The 23514-nt window shown below is 36.4% G+C and overlaps 2 protein-coding genes across 6 annotated transcripts in view; both read right to left on the reverse strand.

Moving 5' to 3' along the window:
- Positions 1 to 685, reverse strand: part of LOC113114894 (membrane-associated phosphatidylinositol transfer protein 3-like) — a 71892-nt gene extending 71207 nt beyond the window's left edge. Inside the window, exon 1 of one of the 2 annotated variants that reach the window (XM_026281974.1) lies at positions 439 to 685. In XM_026281974.1, coding sequence (XP_026137759.1) covers positions 439 to 463 — 25 coding nt within the window. In that variant the 5' untranslated portion in view covers positions 464 to 685. The remainder of the gene's footprint in view (positions 1 to 438) is intronic. The other variant, XM_026281973.1, reaches the window with a different exon arrangement.
- Positions 686 to 2546: 1861 nt separating this feature from the next.
- Positions 2547 to 23124, reverse strand: LOC113114895 (protein moonraker-like). Of its 4 annotated transcripts, none has more exons than XM_026281978.1 (17): positions 22719 to 23124; positions 22027 to 22552; positions 21821 to 21927; positions 20871 to 20933; positions 20536 to 20757; positions 20260 to 20452; positions 19749 to 19912; positions 19079 to 19209; positions 18829 to 18975; positions 18553 to 18642; positions 17831 to 17918; positions 17567 to 17620; positions 17245 to 17415; positions 16592 to 16667; positions 16242 to 16362; positions 6666 to 6887; positions 2547 to 3931 (listed from the first exon to the last, which is right to left on the reverse strand). In XM_026281978.1, the coding sequence occupies exons 1-17, from the start codon at positions 22800 to 22802 to the stop codon at positions 3793 to 3795; spliced, it is 2598 nt and encodes an 865-aa protein (XP_026137763.1). In that variant the 5' UTR covers positions 22803 to 23124; the 3' UTR covers positions 2547 to 3792. The 4 variants fall into 4 exon arrangements, with proteins under 4 accessions (XP_026137763.1, XP_026137762.1, XP_026137761.1 ...); XM_026281977.1 differs by having other exon boundaries at positions 19079 to 19212; XM_026281976.1 differs by having other exon boundaries at positions 19743 to 19912.
- Between the last annotated feature and the right edge of the window lie 390 nt (positions 23125 to 23514).

Consider the following 23514-nt stretch of genomic DNA (forward strand, 5'->3'; position numbering starts at 1 on the left):
GACTCCATGAGTTGATATACACCGTTACTAATGAATCGTAATATTTTTGTATCAGGGATTCCTGGATTTCCTGCGAGTCTGTGCGGGTCAGATATGGTTGACAACTAACGTTGCATGCATAAAACATTCTACATTTAAGATTACGACCAGTTTGTAAAGAGAACATGTTAAGATGGAGAAAAAGACAGCGTTTTGGCTGTCTCTCAAAACCAAGTCAACCGGGCAGCGTTTAAAACCGTCGAAAGCATTGGAATGCGCCCATGACGCCCCAAAAACGTTGTCTAGGTAGGCAGCTCTCTAGGTTTGGAGACGCAGCCCTTGATCATCACGCATTCCAACAGATTGACGAGGAAAGTGAAGAGAGCAAACTGTGTCTACTCTTTCTGCTGTGACAGAAGATGTCTGTGCGTTGTCTGAATGTGATGTGACATCTCTTACCTTTCCCTCTGATTTCTTTAGCCATCCTGCGTCTTTGCAGTTACTTTGGACAGTTCGCACGTCTCTTCTCTCCGTCCTTGTCTGCGCGCGGGAGAAGCGATTTCAAGTAGGCTGTATGCGCGTTTCGTGTTTGAACATGCGAAGGTGGGAGTATCCATGAACGCTGAGACAGATCCTGGTGTTGAAGTAAGCGCGGACTTGGGGCTGTTTGTATGTGTGCAGACAGACTTAGCTGTTGTCCTCTCCTCCTGTTGAGCTCGAGGTGTGATGTTCGACTGCCTCCAGTGGCTCTGCGCGAGCTGCAGTGACTTGGAAAACGCCAAGCGCATTAATATAGGCTTCAGACCACCCGTCGTCATATATTAGTTATTTATTCATTTATGCACTTTAAATAATAATATCACACAGCGCCTCCTTAAGGATGTTGAGCACATTATATGCATGACTATAAACAAATGCTGATAAATGTATGAATATGAATGATATTTATAATATGTATGAATGAGCTCGGCAAATTTTTTTAAACATTTATACTTCAAATGTATGTATTTATATAAAACTAAAACAGTATAATACAGAAATTAAAAGGACTCCCAGTAATGTTACATTAAAATTGTTTGACTGCGTACATGGAAGAATCAACACTTAAGTTTTGAAATTTTAGCCATCCTTGGCTCATATGATAATAATATCATATTAATTTCTATAATTTTATCTAAAAAGGTGTAATATTAAAGTTAGGTAAGCCAACTTATACAACAAAACTAAAACTAAAATTATTTCACGCAATGCGCCACTTTGGAATGAAAACGAGGCTATGGCGGGAAACGCGAGATCGGAACATTATTGTTTATTTATATATAGGCTATATCAAATATATATGACATATTTATATAGTTTTTTTTAAACTAGGAAATCTCAATTAATTATTTTTATCAATAAAAATATATATATTTTTCATTCTACTGTTAAATAATGTTGAAATATGTATGGTTTCTTACGGGAATTGTGTTAGTGTATTTTTTTTCTTCTTCTTTTATTTTTACTATCTAAAAGTGAGTGACAGAATCCTGTCGCCACAATAAAACCATGGTTGAAACTGTTGCAAATAAAGCCACAAGAAACCAATCAACAACACTGAAAGACAGTTACCTTAAAAATCCCTAAAGTGCTTCAAAATTTGGCCTACAGTGTAATTTATCGTCTTTGTGATACAAACAGTTGAATAGCTGAGGGACCACAGGTGCTGTCCATGCCTGCCACCAAACTGAATATCTACATTGTGGAAGAAGTGCAAAATACATTGTGCAGTTGAAAACAGAAGTATAATTATCTTCACCCGGCCAGTAGGAGTGTATCTCTGTAACCTTATAGTAGGATGACTGTGCAAAATGTTGGCTTTTTCATAAATCACTACATCGTCATTCCTCCTCAGGCTTTTAAATAACCAGCTCCATCACACTGCATCCAACTGCAGTTCAGCTGATTAATGCTGGGTTGTAATGACTATAAAATATGAGTCTCGTGGTAGCTGTCAAACATTAATTGGAGGAAAAAGTGACAAAATCAAGGCCAAATATGATGCACTTTCAATCAACTTGTTTAACAGCTCATTGTCTGTATAAGTGTTGTGTTGCTATGTATTAAAAAAGAAAATGAAACCGCACAAAGTTATATCCAGATCTCACCCCAAACTAGTAATTTCTGTACATCAGGCGTCCCAAATAACTGTTCTAGAGTAGCTCTAAATGACTATTGATAGAGGTAAAGTCTGGGGTTCTACAATTCCAGGGAACTGCCCGTGTTGCATTACTCCATTCCCTTTGGGACTTGGCCTATTTGTAGCAGTCAGGAAACCCAATGACAAAACACTTCTGACTCCAAACATGGCATTGTGTTTCTGGTAAAAGCAGCAGCAGAAAAACAGCCTGCAGCTCAGACAAGGAGAAAAAAAGATAGATAACACTGATTACACTGGCTGCACACAGGGGAAAATGTGTAATTCAATTAATTTAACTTTTTCTTGTATAAAAATAAAATAAAATAAAATAAAAAAAAAAGCAGAGCACTGAGTAAAATGTGCCAAGGCCAGGGAGATGCTTGAAAGAGCCATTTTAAAACATTTAATTTCCCTTATAAATTAAATCATGATTATAAATTCAATACAAATTCAACAGGTATATCTTTCACCAGCAATAAAAACACAACCAAGAACAAGTTCATGCCAAATTGGTGACTACATTCCTGTAGCGTCACAGTATTCGTAATAGTTCATGGCACAAAGCCTAGAATTTGCTGGCAAATGCAGTTACTTGTGCATTAGTTTGCTTTTGGCACTTTTCACAAATAAGTAGGTTGCTGAACTCTGGGAAGAAACCTGTGACTCACATCTGGGGGTTTAAACTACAACTTGACAGGTTAAGAAACGTACCATAAAATCTGCTCACTGCATTAGAATTAAGCAATAAGGGGACAACCGATACTTTTAAAGCCGTAAAAAGCCCTCAAAAGACATAGACCCTCATTTTATGTTCCTAAATAGGCCTAAACTGCATATTCTCTTATTATTGTAGCCCTACTTTGTTATATGGGAGCTGTATGCGTGTACATTTCGATGGAAAGAATGCTTGTAATGTTCATCCTGTCCGAGCACATACCAGCATAACATCTGGACCCATCTGGAGGCCACTTTTCCCCCTCAGGCTCAAACACATTAACTATACAATCTAAGTATACCTCATCGGTCCAGTAACACAGGGCGACATATGGAAGCTCAGTGAACTTAAAGACAATTAGCATAGAGCAAAAAAAAACATTGAGCAAATTAAATCAGTCCACAAAGTAACAAGTTTGCATTCTGATGCTGACAGAATTAATGCAACCATTAATTCTTTTTCAGGAGGAAGCAAGTGTGTGAACCTCTAGTGTGAGATATTAACAGAAAACAGTGTAGATCTTATAATTTGTAATGCATTAATAAATTAAAGGTTCTTTTAAGGGTTTTGTTTATGCTAAAATAACAAACACAAAAATCTACTAATGCATTGACTAATGCACAAAGAAGGTTGTGTGGATCATGACACATTGATGTGACATTTGTTAGCCGTGTGCTAAAAAGCATCTGTTTGCATTTAAAAGTCAGACTGCCCACTGAGGTTTCACATTACAATAGAAATGCCTGTCTGGGTAAAAACTGAGCTCTAACCAGCAGGTTCTATTCAGTGATTGTAATGTCCAATATCTAAATATAATTCATGGAAAAACATACAAAAATATAAACCTGAATATCTGACAATGTTCAGTTCCATACATATATCAAAGTGTCATTGCTTGTGAGTTGTTTATAAGGAGTCTCTATGACATTGATGTGGTGGGAGACTGGACTGGCTGGAGGAACTCTGAAGTGAAAACAGCTTCCGCATACTCTTCGCAAACATCCTGGAACTCTGCTGCCACATCAGCCAGAGCATCAGCCATTAGCTCATCAGCCAGACTGCAGGAAACAAGAGGAAAGAGAGATAGTTACACAGCACTTATTGCTCATACTCATACATTAAAGGGACAGTTCACCAAAAAGATGGAAATATCCCTTAGTTATTATAAATGCGTCATTCAGGAGAGAAAAACGAAAAGAAAAACATGTTGGGTATATTTTTGTGCAAGTGATCATTAACTAAAGCGATTAAAAATCATTGGGCATTTTTTTTTTGGTATTTGAAAATGCTGAAAAATAAAATAAAGCTTCAATAAAATGAACTATAAATGAAAAACGAATTAATTCTATAATTAGCTAACTGAAATAATTGTTTTTTTTTCAGGTTTAGTAATTCAACATTTAAGGCAGTATGAAAAATTACCCTATTTTCTATTTCGTTTCGAATGCATGTTACAGATTTTATTGTAAACAGTTCAACAGAGAATATAGAATGGTTTTTTTATGCTTTGACTTAAAATGTTTAATCAAAATGTCAGTGCTACTTCTGTTTCAGTTTTTTTTTGCATATAGAAATATAAAAAAACAGACAAAAGCACATAAAACTTCCAAAACTTAAACAAAAAAATGTACAGAAAAATATACATTAATATTACTATACTAACAGCGTTATGTGTTCTCTCAGCATTAAAGAATAAAAATCACTTCTATATCTTTAGGACAGTGATGAGATCATCTAAATCCTTTCTTTTAGGCAAGTATTAAAGTTCCTCTGTGTAAAGAGCAGAGCTCCCCAGAGAGTCCAGTCAGTCTGTACTCACTCAAGGCCTGGACTGCCTTCAAGGCTCTTATTACCCACAATGCACCGCTGACTGACAAGTGCCTGCACCCGTTCCCAGCAGCAGCACTAATTGCCGTGACATTTCCCATCTTCTCTATTTCTCTGGAATAATAACCGTTCAGAGTTTCTGCGGTGGTACACTGACCTCTCAAAAAATATATAAATAGATCCTCAATTTCTTTTTATATTCATGCAATAACTTTTTTTTCGTGCTTCAGCACACAGAAATATATTTTTACTTTTGATTCCTCACTTTCTCCTTTCCGTAAATGATTTCTGCAACCATTCTTCTCACCACCCACACAGCCCATGGCGCAAGGATCAAGTCTGACAAATGAGACCTCAGCTCTAGAATCAGATTCTGGTTTTTGTGTTCCTCTTCCCTCCGTTGTTAAAAGTCTGTTCTCTGTGGACTAGCAGGACTTGATAAATATCCACCGCACTGCACCAACTTAAAAATTCTGTTAAGTATGCTAATGGCAGGGTGGGCGTGCAGCAGCACTAGCGGAACAATAAAGATGCTCATTTGCAAAAGAGCATGCTCTACATTAGCACCCATCAAAAAACAGCTAATATTTACATTTAAAAATGGCATTGTGTGCGAGGATCATTATAGCTGCGAGGCTGTAAACAATCTCAACTCCTACTAGCTGTGTCACTGTGGGAAATGCACTGGGGCTAATGACTAATCTGCTGTTGCTCTGGGTGCAAATAGAAGCGTTTTTAGGGTTTATATATCCAGGAACATGTCTTGAGCATAAACAAAACAATGAAAATATGTCAGGAAACTGTAGTTATCGGTGACGAATGACTAAGAGCTAATTTAGGTTAGATGTCTATGGGCCCCAGGCACACTGCAGCTTCAGTTCACACATAGTTCAGTTGTTTACTGAAGTCACTGCTTTAAGATGTGGATAATGAATGGGTAAGTGTCATGATTCATTTGCAATTTTTGGCTGTGAAATGAACAAGAAGACATGCAATATCATTTTCCAATCCAGTTTCATTTGTGCAAAATATTACAGTGTTTCTTGCATATTTCGCAACACCTTTAAAGTAAAATGTCCAGTGTGTGGCACTTAAAGTGCATTCAGTTTTATCTAAAATAGATGAACATGAATCATTTTATGATGTTGATTGTTGTACATATCGTGACAGTTTGGAAATTAAAATGTCTGATGAGTGGTGCTAAAAGGGTAATGCTCTTTCTCAAAAGAGCAATGTTATACTAGGTGCGCTACTGAGCAAGTTTACTTCATCAGAAAAACTATGCATATGGAGCTGCTTGTGTGTTTAAAATTTAAAAATGTATTAATTTAGAAATGAGGTCATGACAGTATTGTGCTTGTAACCACACCATTTATTTAATAATCTTTAATCTGCCACTGTAATCATAATTTGTGTGAAAAGGAGTAAAGTTTTTAAAAATGTTTTACTCCCACTAGCGTTCATTTCAAATGTACATAGAGGCCATTTTTTTCCACCAATGAACCGGTGTACCTGATCAAAAAAAGTGTTAACTTAATATTTTGTTCAAGCTAATCGAAAGAACTATGCAATGCTAGTTAACAGAAGCTAACTGAAAAAAAGAGAGTGAAGTTTCATTTGAAGGCTAAATAAAACAAAGAAAACTTTTCTGAAGTTTCTGAAATATATTTTGTTGTGTGATATGTAATTAAAAAGGTTAATCTAGGCTAAGCTGTTAGCTTGTTAACTGAAACAAATAGAAAGGGTAACATTTAATTTGATCATTTCAGCTTCTGTAACAATTATATACGTCAATGTCTTATTAGTAATAAATATATGTTAGAAGGATTTTCTATGATCTAATGGAGGACCCTCAATAATAACAAATAATGAGTTAACAAATCATACCTCTTTGAGGTATAATTCAACCCACACTTTAATGGTGATTGAGATGTTTTATTAATAAAGCAATCATTAGATTCAAACCTGTCTGCTATTGCCCAAGGATTGAAGCTCCCCAGAGCCTCGTGTGAAACCAGGCGCAGAAAGGCATCATGATTCTCCCTGTATTTCTGGATACTCCTCTGCATGCTGGGCGGTACAGTCAGCTTAACCCCTTGTGTGCTTCCCCCTCCAGCTGGGACTGGATGACTGGGGTCATTTAGAGTTGAAGACTCCTCATCTAGAACAGATGTGTCTGATGCAGCCCTGTGAACAGAAAAATCATTATAATTTTCATGGTTTTTACCCTCCCTTTTATAAAGGTCACAATTTCAAATTTTGTGCCTCTAAGGAAACAAACTACTTTCAGGTCTTTCATTTGTCTTTCATTTGTTTTTTAGGTAGCATAGCTAATGCCTACAGAAAAGACAGCATAGTTTGTTCTATTTAGTCTTTAGTATAACAAGACAATTACAGTAGTCTACAGAATATTTAATTCTCATGGTTAAAGCAGAAACATTAGTAACGTTTATTCACACTACAGACCTCCAAATATTCAGTGAATTAAATGCTGGTCCAAACACAAGCGCAACAAATGAATATTCTAAATGAATTTTTCTATTAGTTTCAAGTGGTGCTAAATCTGGAATCAAAACACTCGTGTAAACATCTCAAACCCTCAGATCATTTCCATGTGACCTCAACTGGGCCACGTTGGGAGTTAATCAGGCCCTCAAATTCACAAACACTCTTCATTTATATATACAGTAGCAGCAGAAGTAAGAAACATCTCACGCTGACATTCCGGTGTTGACTTTAATACACAATATTAGACACAAGTTCAGTCTAGACGCTTAAAGCGCAAGGTCGCCAACAGCGCACAAGGGCCATTTATTCTCTAATGGAACATTATAGGGGCCGGCGCTGCTATTGTGCAATCACTTCCCCTTTACCATTCCCGCAAGGCACCCTCTTTGTGCGGCTAATAGAATACCGCTCTGGCTAACAGCTACCTCAAGCGTTTTGGGCATGCTGTGGCACTCTGGAGAAGTGAGGAATTGACCACAGCCAGAAGAATAATGTCAAACTTTGAGTGGTTGCCGGTGCGAACAAAAACGGCATGAACAGGCGAAAGGACAGTCAAGGTAAGCACTCAATTAAGGGATTCAAATTAGAAATCATCCTCTTAATTCAGCTCTGTAGTCATAAACAAGAAAGGTCATACGAGGTGCTGAAAGAAATAAGCGAACGAGCAGTTCTGTGAGATGTGAAAATGAACACGCACATACATAATGAAATAGGCAAACGCTTTCCAGGCTTCTTCTGTCAAAACAAGCCAAAAATAATGTCCAAATTTCTCCCCTTCCTGCTTTCAACAACAGCTCCAGCAGTCACAGGCAGAAACAAAACACTGTCAACGCTCCACATGTGATTTATATGAGCAGACACAATGCTGGGCTGACATGTGCACATGCTCCAGTGTTTGGCAGACTGCATGAGGCACGGAGAAATAGAGGGAGATGAGGAGAACTTCTTTTCGTGGATAAATAAAATGCATTTACAGAAATTTATATTTTCTATTTCTATTCTACAACCAGGTTTTAAATCAGTCTGACAAAATAAATCACTAAATGAAATTGCAGAATACAAATAAGACAGACTTGAGTGAGTTTCAAGATGTATATTTCATGAAAACAAGCCTTTTATGCTATTATGCAATATTGACTAACAACACAGTTTTTTGTAGAACAGAAGACTTTGAGCTCACGGAAGGATATGTGCAAATTACAATTATTTAATTATAATTTTTTAATAGTTGTTTGATATAAAGAATAACACTACCCTTAAATTATACAGTGCATCTGAAAGCAAATACTTCTCTACTATATAATATTGAAAAACAGTATGCAAAAAAAAAAAAAAAAAAAAGTAGTATATCCTGGCGCCAACAGTTTATGGGCGTCGGCAAAACAGGCATCCTGAGTTCAAATCCCAACTCCAGGACCTTTCCCGATCCGTCAATTCTGATTTGTCCTATTGTAATAAAGGACAAAAATAGTGAACATTTTTCATTCATAACATTGATTGTGTGTCATTGTCATTCTGTGCTTTTGAAGCAGTGGTTTGAAGCACTCCAGACTGGTTTATTGAAGTTCTAGAAAGGAACACAGAGTGGGCCAGAAAAGCAGCAGACCACAGGATAGACGGACACTGTTTGACCTGGACAAATCAGGCATGATATAAATGGAGAAAGCCAGCTGTAATAAGGTTGTTCAAACAGAAATAAGACGTTTAAAAGTCAGTGAATGCGATTCTGGGAAACCAATGCTCTATCAATATTCTGAAACCAGAGATCAAAACCAATAAAGCTAAAGGGCTGCTTTTGCACCTTTAATCCAGTGAGAAGGCCATCGCCAGCAGCAAGGTTGCAGTCGTGAAGCACGGATAGGGAGAGGGAGATTAGCTGGATGAAGGTTAGATGAAGAAAGAGATGGAGAGAAATAAACAGAGATGGCGGTTTGAAATAAAAGGTTTGAGAACAGAGAATGAGGATCAAACCAAAAGCCGCAGCCTCACCACGGGCTCCGCATTGATCTCTTTGAACTCTGAATGAGCAGTGGTGGATCACACGCTTTCTCAGATGTGCTGGTCACTCTATGGAGTCCTCCAACACCAATAACCTCCATGTGCAGACAAAGGACATTATAAGATATCGCCACTTATCAGTTATCTCTCCTCTACGATTCTGTTCCTGAGAGTCATGCATTAGAAAACCTCATTCAGTGAGTTTGTTTTGCACAGTGTGTTAGATTCAATAGCACACAGCTAAAAACACAGCTTAAAAAGAATTTAAGACAACATAAATGTACTTTTAAGCATAAACCTCACTACACTGATTTAGATCTACACTACACAGGGGTGGTGGATTGCGAAGTCACTTTTTTAACGTTAGTTAGTGTGTAATGTTGCTGTATTTGCATAAACAATGTCTGCAAAGTTACAATGGTGAAAGTTCAATGCAAACGGAAATATCATCTTTAAAATTGTGGCAGTTTAATGTGTATGCCTACATGCCTGCAGAAACAGTAGCATTTACAAATAAGAGTGTATCTAAAATTAAGAGACAACAACAAACAAAAGGCATACCATTAAGAGTCGTGCTTGCACAGGTTCTGTGCGATCCTCTTCACTAATATCCTCTGCTTCTAAATCAGGCTCAAACTGATAAGCAATATTGATGACGTGAAGAACATGAGAACATATTTTATAAATATATTATACATACATACTGTATATTATGTAAACAAAAACTTATTTTGGATGCGATTAATTGTGATTAATCATTTGACAGCAGTATTTACAATCTCTCATTATTTTTAGAAAGTTTCTCATTATATTGAAAAAAAAGTTAATATTTTTTTCTCAACTCTGGCGGAAACGGGCTTCCTTACTTATGCTCACCAAGACTACATTTACTTGACCAAAAATACAGTAAAAATAGTATAATGAAATATTATTAATGAACTTATTATTATATTATTATTATTATTATTATTATTATTATATTAAACTTAAATATCAATTAAACTTAAAATTACTGGTTTATGTTTTAGTATATTTTTACAAGTAATTTTTTTCCAGTGTAGGCAAAGCTTTTAACAAAGTATTTTTCACAAATAAATATTTAATAAAAATATAATTAAAAATGAAGTAAACACTGTAATCAACAGTTTGTGTTTTTGTGTATTGGGAATCATATTTTTCAAATAAAACAAGGGTAAAATCGTCTAAGCAAAAAAAAATTATCGGCCGATGCTAATACGTGCAAAATGCCAAAGATCAGCAGATATATCGGCATTGGCGATATATCGGTTGACCACTATTACAACTACCTGTAACTAGAGTTGTTCCGATTCCGATACTAGTATCGGAAATATCTCCGATACCACAACAAATTCTGGCATCGGCATCGGCGAGTACATGAACCCATATACCGATCCGATACCATTTTCTTAAAAAAGACCTAGTTATGACCGCAAGCTTTGCCTAACCGCTGCACGGTTCTTCTTCGCTGCTCAAAATGCATTGAAAACACAGGAAGTTGTGCTGTGTTGCCACAAGCAACCCCTGTTTAGAGCAGCGAAGAAGAAATGAAAACGCGTTAGCAGCCCTTATCTATATATGACTGGATCACTCATCACATTCTAAACTGCCAAAACACAGTGAAGCCGCTACTATATTATAGATCAGTGGTTAGCAGTATGTCTCTGTAGTACCGGTAGTTACAGACTCTCGAGTATATTCAGTACCGGCAGCTGCGTTCAGTCGCTTCCGTGTAAGTCAAAGCGCAGGGCTCCAGACAGTAGCCGAATATATACTAGTGTCTGTGAATATTAAACTGCAAAATACTATTTAAATATTACTCCCGCAAAATCTACATCTCTGTGGGTGACTGGCACAGATGCGCGAGAGCTCGCTGTTTTGTAGTCTCTGCTGTGTGTCATGAGGACACGAACGCATAAACCGTCACTTCATGAGAATTTACCGTTTCATTTGAGAATACTGTCATATCATAAACACAGACACTCAAAGATCTTCATGGCAGCCCATTAAAATAAATGTTTGGTTTACATGAGTAAATTGACAATATATAAAGCTACTGTTGTAGCCTACAGTAATAATAATACGTCTCTATAATAATAATAATTATGCCTAGATGGTTGCTTGTTTTTTACTTGTTTTGTTGTAAAGAGATTATCTGATTAATAGATCTTTTTTGTTGCAGTTTTTTTATACAGTTATATTGTAAAACTTAAATACCTTTTTTAGTTTGCGGTGTTAGATTTTTGGCTGCATTTGAAGTTCTTTTTTGCATAAGAAAATAAATAATACTGTCAAATTCATGTTAGATAATAAAAATACTGTAATAAATACAGTAGTTCACCATGTATTTGTTCATGTTTTATTGAGGGATCTGTCTGAAGCACACCATAAAAAAATTCTAGCAATTTACACAGGGCTAGTAGTATATACAGCTGTATATACAGATATACACCCAGGTATCGGATCAGTACTCGGTATCGGCCGATACCCTGAGCCCAGGTATCGGAATCGGTATCGGGAAGAGAAAAAGGGTATCGGAACATCTCTACCTGTAACACTTTCACCCATTCAAGATGGATTAGATGGATAAAATCTAATCCAGTGCCACTCTGAATGCCATTTTGTGTCAAACTGAAATATCAACTTAAAAATAAGGAAAACATAATTGTGCAAAATTTTCTTTTACATCAAAATCCTTCCTCTCTGTATGAATATTGTATGAAATGTAGATGTTAAAGGAGCACACTAAAATGGACTGTAATAGAAGAGAAGTGGCCGGTGATTTCAGTGCTCAGATTGGTCTGTTTGATGCTTTTACGGCAGCATCAAATGACACTTGACTCTGCAACACACTGATAGAAAAATCTAAACAAATCACAGAGGGATAAAAAGCGAAAAGCAAACACATGTATTGAGTTTCATTATAAATTGGGGCACGATGATTGATTATGCTCCAGCAGAGCTTTTTAGCTTCTCCCCCTGGACCCCTTACATCCATTTTCTCAAGCCAAAATTGTTCTCTGAATATACATAAAACAACAACAAAAGCTAAAAAGCAAAGCCACACTGACAGCTCTCTATTGTGCTACAGTAAGGATGCACACTGCATCTTTGCAACCAGTCTAGCAATGACAAATAAACTGTATAATTCCCCAATCGTTTGCGTGTGGCATTTACAAACTATGCAGGGTTTCCATGTCAAACAGTGTGTCGTCTACAAAGGTAATCACAGATTACACAACAAATAATAAACTCTGTGTGCTAATCAACCTCAGGGCCCAATATCCGCTCCTCAAATGACCTCCCATGAGCACGCGCTACACCGACACAAAGATCCCAGACCTTGCCCCCTCTAGTGGCACATTACATACACAAATAAACTTGAACTGTTTTCTCATCATAAATCCTCAGTTCTGCCTTGGCCTTTAGTGGCTGTACTAAAAGCCGAATAATTACCATAATGCTTTGCATAATTCATTTTCCGAGAGTTTTATCTTTCCTGGCCACATCCGCCCAATTATTGTCCATTCTGATGCAAATAAGAAAAGGAAAAGGATGTAAAATGTTCACTGAGCGTTCGATAGAACCATTAGGTTGATTCTAATATATAAAACTGTAACATAAGGATAGAATTAACAACTGAGGCCGGAAGAATGAATGGCATTAAGAGAGAGCTGATGAGTAGATTGACTCAGAATTTCTGATCAAGAGTGCATCTATGTCCATCTATGTGGCTTTTAAACGAACAGCAGTTGCCAAATTGTCACTATAATTTGCAATCAGGATGAACGCAGCAGATCACTTCTTTTGGATGGATTAGTCAAAAATAACTTGAAAAAGCTTTCAGTGAAAGCCATTTCCTGAGTCAGAGTAATGAAATATCGCATTAGTTGGCCAGCTGGCAGCTTCATCAGCAGACAAGAATCCTGAAGTGATTTCAAGAACGTGTCCTTCAAAATAAGGCAATGGCACTGAGTGTAATATAAAGTTGCTTTTGATACAAGATACTGACTAACTGCAGTATTATAAAAGAAAGTAAGTGTATCGGTAAAAAGTGTCATCCTTTCTCTTTAATGTGGTTATTACAAATTTAACTTGATTTTAACTAATCGGTGCACCTGATGTAGTGATTAAAAAGAACAGATGAAGTTTATACACAGAAAAGGGGGAATTTCTGTTAGACAAACCAGTACAAAATGCATATTCTAAGTGTGATTTGTCAAATTATATTGCTTTTTATCTACTGACAATATTGTGAAATCAAAATCCAATATGCTATTATAAAAAATATAAAAATTACTTTTAGACTAGCAAAAGAGCTTGTAGGCAATCTTTTATATATCTTACTACAAGTATATAATATATTACAAACTATTGTGCTTAATATTTCATTATAAAATAACATTATATGTAAAATTATTGTATAACATATACACATATAAATAAATAAATAAATATATATATATATACAGAACTGTTGGTGATGAGTAAACAAATATTTCAGAACAAATGCTGTTCTTTTAATCTTTGTATTAATCAAAGAATCCTGAAATAAATGTATCATGGTTTTCACACAAATAATAAGAAGATCAACTATTTACAACTGATAATAAGAAATGTTTCTAGAGCACCATATCCCCATTTCTGAGTCATTTCTGGATGATCAGTAACAGCGGCTGAAAAATGTTGCCATGCCATCAAAGGAATAAATTACATTTAAAAATATATTAAAATAGAAAACAATTGTTTTCAATTTTAATTTGTATTTCACAAAATTACTATTATACTATTTTGTTTTTATTTATTTATTTATTTATTTTTTATTCATGAAGTCTTGGTACAAGAGGCTTTTTTCAAAAGAATTTTTTTTATTTTGGTTATCTAACCAACCCCCAAAATAATCTTCTATTCTGATTTTCTCCTGGAAAAGATCCTGTGTAACTGACAGAGCTTTGATCCCTACATCCCTATCAGTCACTGCAGCTCACTGGATTTCTCCAGAGTGATCTTAATCGTAGACACAGTCATTGCTCCATTGCTCATGTTTCAACACAGATACCGTAAGAGACACTGAAGAATAGTCTCCTGGTGCAGTGACATTTCAGAGCCGATGTTTTCTGTCAGCATTAAGTGACTGGCTGAGGATAAATACATCCAAACAATAGTTCAGATCAGAGACAGCGGAGAGAAACCATGGCCCATGCAGCCTCGATTCTCAGCAGCTGTGACATCCATGCTAACTCAAACAGCCATGGTGAATGCACTGGAATATAGGAGAGTAAACTAATCTTCAAGTGAGGCTAACACCAGTCCTTGTGGTTACTGTCTGGGATGTTAATTGAATATGTTTACATGTAAAGGTACAGTAGCACAAATATTACTATAAAAGGATTGCAGTCCCTCTATCTGTCTGTAACGGATCCAGATTGAAGTTGGTGCCATTTTTCTTTTGTGACAAGGAAAGTCAGTGAAGCATGTTGCTCACTGACCTGAGACCAGTGAACAAATGCCCAACACTGCAGCACTATATGATAACAGGGAGGCAGCAGACAATAAATTAGCAGTTACCTACCTAACTTACATATCAAATATATTGCAGGGTTGTTCACAACAGTTGTTAAAAAGAAAAAAAATAACAACATACACACACATATACTGTAGATACATATTAGTAATGTCAAAGTTAGCCGTTAACGCATGCGAACGCATGTTGTTTATTTCTGAAAAATAATGTGAAGTTAGTTTAGTTAATTCTTTAATCAATTGTCTCAATTATTTACATATCTTTATTCAGCATTGTCATTGTAACTTTGTGGTTTATTATTTTGATAAGACAAGTCCCTCTCACAATATATTCCTGTACACATCTATCACTTTTGCTGCTCAGAAATATTCACGCAATCATGCAGCAAGTTTTTTATATATATATATATATATATATATATATATATATATATATATATATATATATATATATATATATATATATATATATATATATATACATGCCTGTGTGTGTATTTATATATATTGTACATAATAAATATACACAGTACACACATACTGTATATATTACATAAAATATTTATTTTGGATGTGATTAATCATGAATAATCGATTGACACCACTAATATATATAATGCATACAATATATCTTTTTTTTTTTTTTTTTCGCCGACACGAACTCTGGAAAAGTGGTACAAGTAAAATAGTATATGCTATTACACATAGTTTCCCATTAGCCCTTTACTCGTTACGAACACTTTACACATTACTGTAGTATGTACCTTTGAAACTTTGTATAGCAGCATTTACAATGATTTGCTTGTGTTGTCGCTTTGATAAAACCATTTGCTGCATGAATAAATGCAAATATATATTATTGAAAGGTATGTTGATCACTTTAGTCAGACAGATTGCACACTTGAAAGGCTTGTAGATACTGTAATTCCCTGAGATTAGACATGATATGGTGCTTTGAAGTTTGTGTAGACATTGTGCTCCTGCGTCAAGAGAGAAAAAGAAAGTGGAGGCTGGATGTTTACACCGCATTCACAGAGCTGAAAGGCCTCGCTGCGAGCCGAAGCCAAAAAGGAGAAAGGATTGTAATCTTCTAATGCATCTATTGAACCTGTTCCACTAAATTTCCCACCATGCCTCTCTTGCTTTAGACAACTCTCACGCCCTCAAGACTGTCCCTTTTTTATTCTTTTATTTTCCACATTAATTTACTGAGCCACAGCTGCTGCTGCCAAAGCTTTGGGCAGAAAGAAGCGAGGCTCCCTCTCTCTCTTGGCAGAACTACAGAAGGAGGAGGCGGAGGGAGAGAGACTAGCTTTTACCAGCAGATATTTTGGAATTGGATTTTCATGTAGCGGTTATTGAATATTGAAAACACCCTAGTCAGTGTGCAGTTCCCCTACAATTCAAGTGCAGACTGATTCAATTGTGACTGATCCAAATGTGCCTGGCATACATGGAGTCAATACCCTCTTAAATCAGCTGATAGTCACTCACCCGGTCTCCACTGGCTTTTGCAGGAGGATGTTGGCCGTACTGGGGGCATTCAGGACTTGTTTCGTCAGTCGGATTGGCTGAGGAGAGACTGGCCTAGAGCTACTAATATTCCTTTGAGCATCTGCAAGACACAGGATGTTTTACACTGCTGCCATCTGGTGGAAACCACTGTCATGTCAGTCAAACAAAATGCAGAGCACATATTTGTCTCCCTCCAGGGACAAAGTGGGGAGATGCTGAGATTGACCTTCTGATCCTCCCGAAAGGACAACTGATAACTACTTTTGCCAGTCTATCTGTCTACTATCACCTGGGGAATGTAAATGGTCCATCTGGGTCCTGTGACTCACCTGTGCCTTTTTCCCAGATAAGAGGGTCAGAGTATGAGATCATAGCAAAGCGCCGACGCACTTCTTCCTGGTCTCTCTGGGTAACAAAATACAGCTTTGTGAGTCATAAGATTTCACAGTTTATTTAATTTAATTATTTTATTTTTAATTTTACATTTTTCATTTAATTAAAATGCACATTTATTTTAAATTAATTTTATATTTATTTTTTATTTATTTATATTTTATTTATTTTAACCAATGTTAATATTCCATAGAAAACAATTTTTTTCAGGATTATGTTTTTATCAAATAAATTAGATATTGTTTTTATTTTCAATCATTTCTGTTATTATTATTTTTAATATTCATTCAACTTATAACTTAACTTCTTAATAATAATTTAGTTTTTATTTTATCACAATATTTTTTTTATCATATTATTTATATGAGAATTTTATATTATAATTGTTATACTATCTTTTACTTTTAATAAACTTTTGTTATTATTTATTTAGTATTATTTTTATTATTACGATTATTATAAATAAATAAATGAACAAATAAATAAATAAATATATAAATAAAAAAATATATCAAGTTACCAAAAAAGTGTGGCAACACTCCAAACTCCCAAATCTTATAATCTATGCCTTTAGCTCCCACACACTGACCTCCATCTCCTCCATCCGTAGCAACATGCTCTCTAAAGTGGGGCCCTGCAGCTGCTTCTCAGCCTCAGCCTCGGCCCCCCGCTCCCTCTCAGTCACCCACAGAGCTCGAGCTGCGTCCTCCAGAAGATCTTCCAGAAGAGCTTCGCTCAGTACATCAGCACTGGCCTCAGGCTGTCAGCATTTCCAGCACAGAATAACAGAATACTTCAAATTCAATTTGTGTGAACGTTTGTAAATTGAACCGTCATTAAATATTCAACTAACAAAAGTTCTCGGTGCCGAACATGCAGGAATACGAGAGCAAAGAAAAGTGAGTTCTCACCTTATCTGCAACCTTCAGCCGCTCTCTGAGTGTGTCACTTCCTGTTCCAACCACCTGTCATACAAACATGAGACAGAAACAGTAAAGACAGGATTCTCCATTTAAATCCACACACAACAGCTGTTCACAGTCTGCTTGGAGGGAAAAACATTCAAAAGGGAAGGAAACACGGTCCAAATTGTACAAGGATTTATCGCTCTTGCTGATACATTAACATGTCAAGACTTGTATTTGGGGAAAACAACGTCAGATGATTGTCTTTACCTTTGCTTGATCCAACAAAGGTTGAATTCTTTCTCTAGCGGCCTGCTCAGCTTTTTCCGCCCATTGTGTCGGAGAGCCCACTGTGGTCCTACCATGGCCACATATTAACACACATCAATGCAAACAAACACTCAAATAATAGAAGGTTCAATGAACCTTTCCCCCCTCATTAACCTGAGGGAAACATTCCAAAGTATAAAAAAGTTTGAACAGACAGAATTATTGTTAAAAATTAGTTATACTATCTACATGCAAAGTAATGACTGATTGAAGGATTATTGATGTTTTATGCATATATAAAGTTATTACAATATTGAATGCATAAGTATAACATAAAAAAAAAATTGCCCCAATATGTTTTGACTGTTTTTCTGGCATATAATATGAAAACTAAAAATATATATATATATTTTTTTAAATGTAGTGGTATATTCATTAAAATAGACAGATAACAAGAAAAAAAGAAAACACTCAAATTAATTTCCAGCCAGTTTGTCTAGATCTTGATTTCCCATCATTCCATCATTATTCAACGCAAATGGATTATGTCAACTTCCATTTTGCTAATTTAAACTGATGGCATCCAATGAAACTTTGTGATAAAATGTTCAAGAAATGCACTACATTAGCTCATTTTAATGAACTCAATTAAACTCAGTTCTTGCATACACAGTTCATTGAAGCACTGGTGAACTATAATAATGAGGGAGCGGCCATCATACCGGAGTTTGTTAATGCGGTCAGTCTCCTCTTTACTCAGACGATTCAGTTCTCTTAGTCTGTCTGCAGTCACTCGGTCCAGCCAGGCTTGCCTATAGCACATAAACAGACAGTACACACCAATGAGCTTCTACTGCTGTCTCATACTCAGCATTTAAAAAAGATCATCTTCAACAGTGAACCTGAGCACTTCAATGTCACAACTGAGGATCATAGTGATGATCATTTAGTTATTAAGAGAGCACAATGATAATGAAAAGAGAAGGTTCATTACATACCTAAGGGCTTCATTTTGGGCTTGATTCCTGTCATGTGATGCAGGGCTGAGCTGTGTGCTTCCACTCGGGCTGGTCTGTGGCTTCTGCTTTTCTGGGCTCTTTTTAGGTGAGAACAGACATCTGGGCTCCGGCCGGCTAGACACAGTGCTACACAGGTGTATATATTTATATAAATGAGAAGAACACAAAGGTGCAATAATGTAAAGTCCTGTGCAAGACAAATATGGATGAAGGGGCTGGATTTACTGACCACGGGCGAGGAGGAGAGTGTGGGGATGTTGGTACCCAAGGCACAGTGGGCTCTTTCTGGGGTACCTGGTTTTCCCTCAGTCGGGATGAGACAGTGGGCTGTTGGAAGCTGGCATCACGAGCATTACGGACCTGCTGAATGAGAGACCGTTTGTCTTTTATTTTTTTTGGAAAACTGTTTGAAAACCACAAACATACACTAACATTACACGCAAATGTTTGGGTTCAGCAAGATTTATATTACTACAAATTTAAATGTTTTCAATCTTAATACATATTAGAATGTCTTGATGGCAAATCAGTCATTACTCCAGTCTCAGTGTCACAAGATCCTTCAGAAAAGCATTCTGATGCCAATTTGGCGCGCATTTCTTATTATTATCAATGTTGAAAGCAGCTGTGCAGCTTAATGATTTTGTGGAAACCTTGATAAAAAGTAAAAAAAAGAATCTTGACTATTTGATGTAAACAGAAAAGCATTTATTAAAAATAAATACTTTTACTGACACCTCTGATCAATTGAATACACCCATGCTGAATAAAATAAATTTATTTCAAAATCTTATTGACTCAAATTTTTTAAGTTAGTGTTTCTCGCTAAAAATTTCAACTTTAACTAAACTAAGTATAAATAAATTATTATTAAGGAGAAGAATAAGAAAAACCTTAACATGGTTTGGGTTGATGACACTGGAAGGTTTGATGGGTTTCTGAGCTTCTGCCGCTCTCAGTTTTTGATGGTGTAAGAGGCTCTCTAGCCCTGCCCTCAGAACTTCACTGCGCTCCTTCACCAGTGCTTGTGAGGTCCTCTGGGATTTAGCTGCCAGTCTGCTGCCTGCATTCATTAACAAAATCACAGATTTTCTTTTGCAATACCCTGAAATCAAATACCTGCCTGCAGCTCATGCTTCAAACCTACAAGATAAATAATTCAATACTGATTTGATGAATATGATTTTAATATACAGTTGCCCAAAAAAAGTATTTGTAAAGTTGAGTTACAAATTACAAAATATCAAAACAAGATACAATATCAAACAAATGCTGCGAGATTTCTAAGAACTCTACTTTTCTAAGATGTTTTGCTATATAATGCAAATACATTCATACACGACTTATGGACAGAAACAAAACCAAAACTCTTTTTGAAAAATGAACATCGCTTGTGTTGTCATGACTCACCACCAGGTTTTTTTGCAGCAGCTGGCTTTCGGGGTCTTTGTGAGGTCCTCTCAGCTGGTGCTCTGGCAGGACGGGGAGGGGACATGCTGCGGGCCCTGACCTTGATAGAAGTCTTTTCCGCTGGGTTGACATTTTGCAAATCTAAATCTCTTTTCTTGTGTGTCTCCTGCTTACTCAGTGCTGAGTCCAGCGTCTGAGTAATCATAAACAAAACGGCATTAAATGAAAGCTTTGACATTCATTGAAAGTTTATGGTGTTTATATATAGTATATCACCTCTAATTTCTGCAGGATGTCGAGGGCTGTCTCTGGGACGGCAGATCCTTGCCCCACCTCTGCTTTGGCTGAGCAGAGAGAGAGCTGGCGAATCAGCTGCCCCAGCTCTTTGCAGTGGGTGGGCACTCTGTTCTCGGCAGGGTCTGACAGCTGGTTGATAAAAACCTGCATGGCTCTTACAGCCCCCCGGTGAGCAGCAGCCAGTCTGTCCATTGCTCTGGACTGAGAAGACATCCGTAGAAACATTTAAAACCCTTGCATGGCTCATTCTTGAACTTTAAAAATCAAGTTATAATCAAATATTGATTTTTGGGGGGCGAAAGGAACTTTGGTACCTTTTGGGTTTGTTTGACATTCTGGGAACGCAGCTTGTCTAGATCCTCCTGTATTTCTTTAACCTTGAACAGAACAACAAAACAGTCCCATTTGGATCTTTAAAGCCGCCTTTTTATTTTGTCATTTGTCAAAAAAATCCATGGTTTGCATGATTTTCTGACTATATCCATATGCAGAATTTGTGGATACAATTTGAACATCATGTGCGCTGAAATATTTGAACTTTTGTAGCTAACCGTTTGCACTTTATCTGTCAAAATGGGTGGGTATGAATACTTATATCTGGAATCAGTTACATTAATTAGCCTTAAAACCCTATTATGCTTTTCTTCAAAATGTATTGACAGTCATCTGTTTTGTGTGGATATAAATTAATACGTTCAATCATGGCGAATAAGCAGAATTATGAAAGATTATGTTTTAAATAGTTATTTTATAATTATTTATATTAATTAGACCTTGAAAACCTACTATGTTTTTCTTTCAAAATGTGTTAGGCGGTCATATATTTATACATTCAGTATTTATTCATTTTACTCTGGCAAATAAGTTGTATTATGAATAATTATGTCTGAAATTATTTACATTAATTAACCCTGTAAAAACTACTTTTTATTTTTTAAATGTACTGGCAATCATTTGTTTTGTGTGGCTATATTCACATATTCATTATTCATTCATTTTAGAATGGTGAATAAATGGGATTGTGAAAGATTATGTCCAAAATAATAATATTTAATAATAATTTCACAATTACTTGCATTAACTATCCTTAGGAAACCTCCTTTGCTTTTATTTAAACCTTTTAAATTATTTTCTGCTTTATGACCAGTTTAAAAGTTCTGTGTGACTTCTGTGCAGTACTAATAAAATAGGTTTTTATTTCTTAAAGGGGCAGCACATCACTGTGCCACCTTTGTGTTTGTGAACTGCAGTGCTGCTCACAGACCTGCTGTCGTAACACATAGATGATGCGTGCTGAACGGGCTGCTTGCTCCTGTCGCCGGATCTCCATCCTTTGCTTCTCTTCAGGCTCCTGAACCTCCACAGCACGACCTGCAGAAAACCCACATGCACATCTCTTAAAAAATGTAGAAAAAAAAAACAAAACAAAAACACATACATACTACGGGTGCTCATGATTAATGAGAATACCTTTATTAGCCAATTGCTCTATCCTTTGCACATATGTGCTCAGCTCCTTCTGTAATTTCCGGATCTCTTGGGTGAGCTGAGGTTCACCGCTGTTGACTCTCGGGTCGAGGACTTTGGTAGGTGGCTGGCCCTGTTTAAGTTGGCTGCTGGGTTCATGAGGAGTATAAACAAGCACCTGAGCACCATTTTTTAATTGTTTCTTTGGACCTGACACCTTTGGGTGGACCCCATGAGGCTCTATGTTGCTTCTTTGAGGACTGATATTGTGGGATGTTTCTGCTGGTTCAGGTGACAAACAGCTGATGGATTCCTGACGTCTCCTGCGCAGATCTCTCCTGGCGAGTCGGACGGCAGCCTGCAGACGCTCTTCTGAAAGGACTGAGAGAGGTATGGAGCTGCTGCAGCTCTCCAGATCCTCCTGCCTTTCTGTACGGGGTCTAAGTTTCTCTATTATGATGGGAGAAGGGGGCCCTACACGTGTGGCTCGGTTAAGAACACTGGCTGCCACTGTGTTACTGAACTGAAGCTGTTAAAAGGAAAATCACAGTCAATGAGAATGTAGGAGAAGCGTGTTTATCGACAATAAAATCAAGTTTTATTTATCAAATACACAAGAATATGTAGCATGCAGCGTTACATTATATAGCACAATACATTTAGAATACGTTGTTGCATAAGTAACTTAACGTTACCTGTGTTTGTGAGCCAGAGGAGCCTTTTTTAATCCATTCACGATTCACAGAGCCCAGTTCACCCCTTTGGAAATCTGAAATCATTCTGATAATTTTTTTAATAGCTATCTTGATGGAAGTAATAAATTGAACCAATCCTGCTTAGGTAATCCTTCTCAGAGCAAATAACGCTAACGTTAATTCTCTATTGACTGATCCGATCGACTGCAAAAACACTATTGATTTATCACACGAAAACACATAGTAAATGGACAACCAACGAGTAAATCCGTTGTATTCTGGTTAAACATGACAGAATGTTGGTAAAAGAGAAGCTAAAATCAAGATATGTTTTTAGGAAGTGTCAGGCAGTTTGAAACACCGCCATGACAACAAAACACTTCTTCGTGATTATCTGTCAGCTGTTATAATTGCGCTCGTGCATGTTGTCGCCCCCTATCGGACTAAAATTACCGCGTCACGAGTTGACCCAAAAAGGTTGAATTCATTGAATTCATGATTTTGAGCTTTAAATATTGCAGTTTATTGTTCATTTATTCATTTTTTTTTTTTATTTTTTTTTTTTTGGCGTTTAAATTTATTTAAAAGCTAAAACTACAGTGTGTTAAATTAAAACTGGAGGTCCATGAAGTTACTATATTAAAATATTAAAAATATATTAAAATATAATAACTATTAAATACATACATATATATTATTTTCTATTTTATTTTTAAAAAGAAATTATTCTGGAAAAGTAAATTAATCAAATCATACAATGCCATGAAAAATCACGAAATTGTATATATAATGACTT

The sequence above is a fragment of the Carassius auratus genome, chromosome 15 (assembly GCF_003368295.1).
Source record: "Carassius auratus strain Wakin chromosome 15, ASM336829v1, whole genome shotgun sequence".
Lineage (NCBI taxonomy): Eukaryota > Metazoa > Chordata > Actinopteri > Cypriniformes > Cyprinidae > Carassius > Carassius auratus.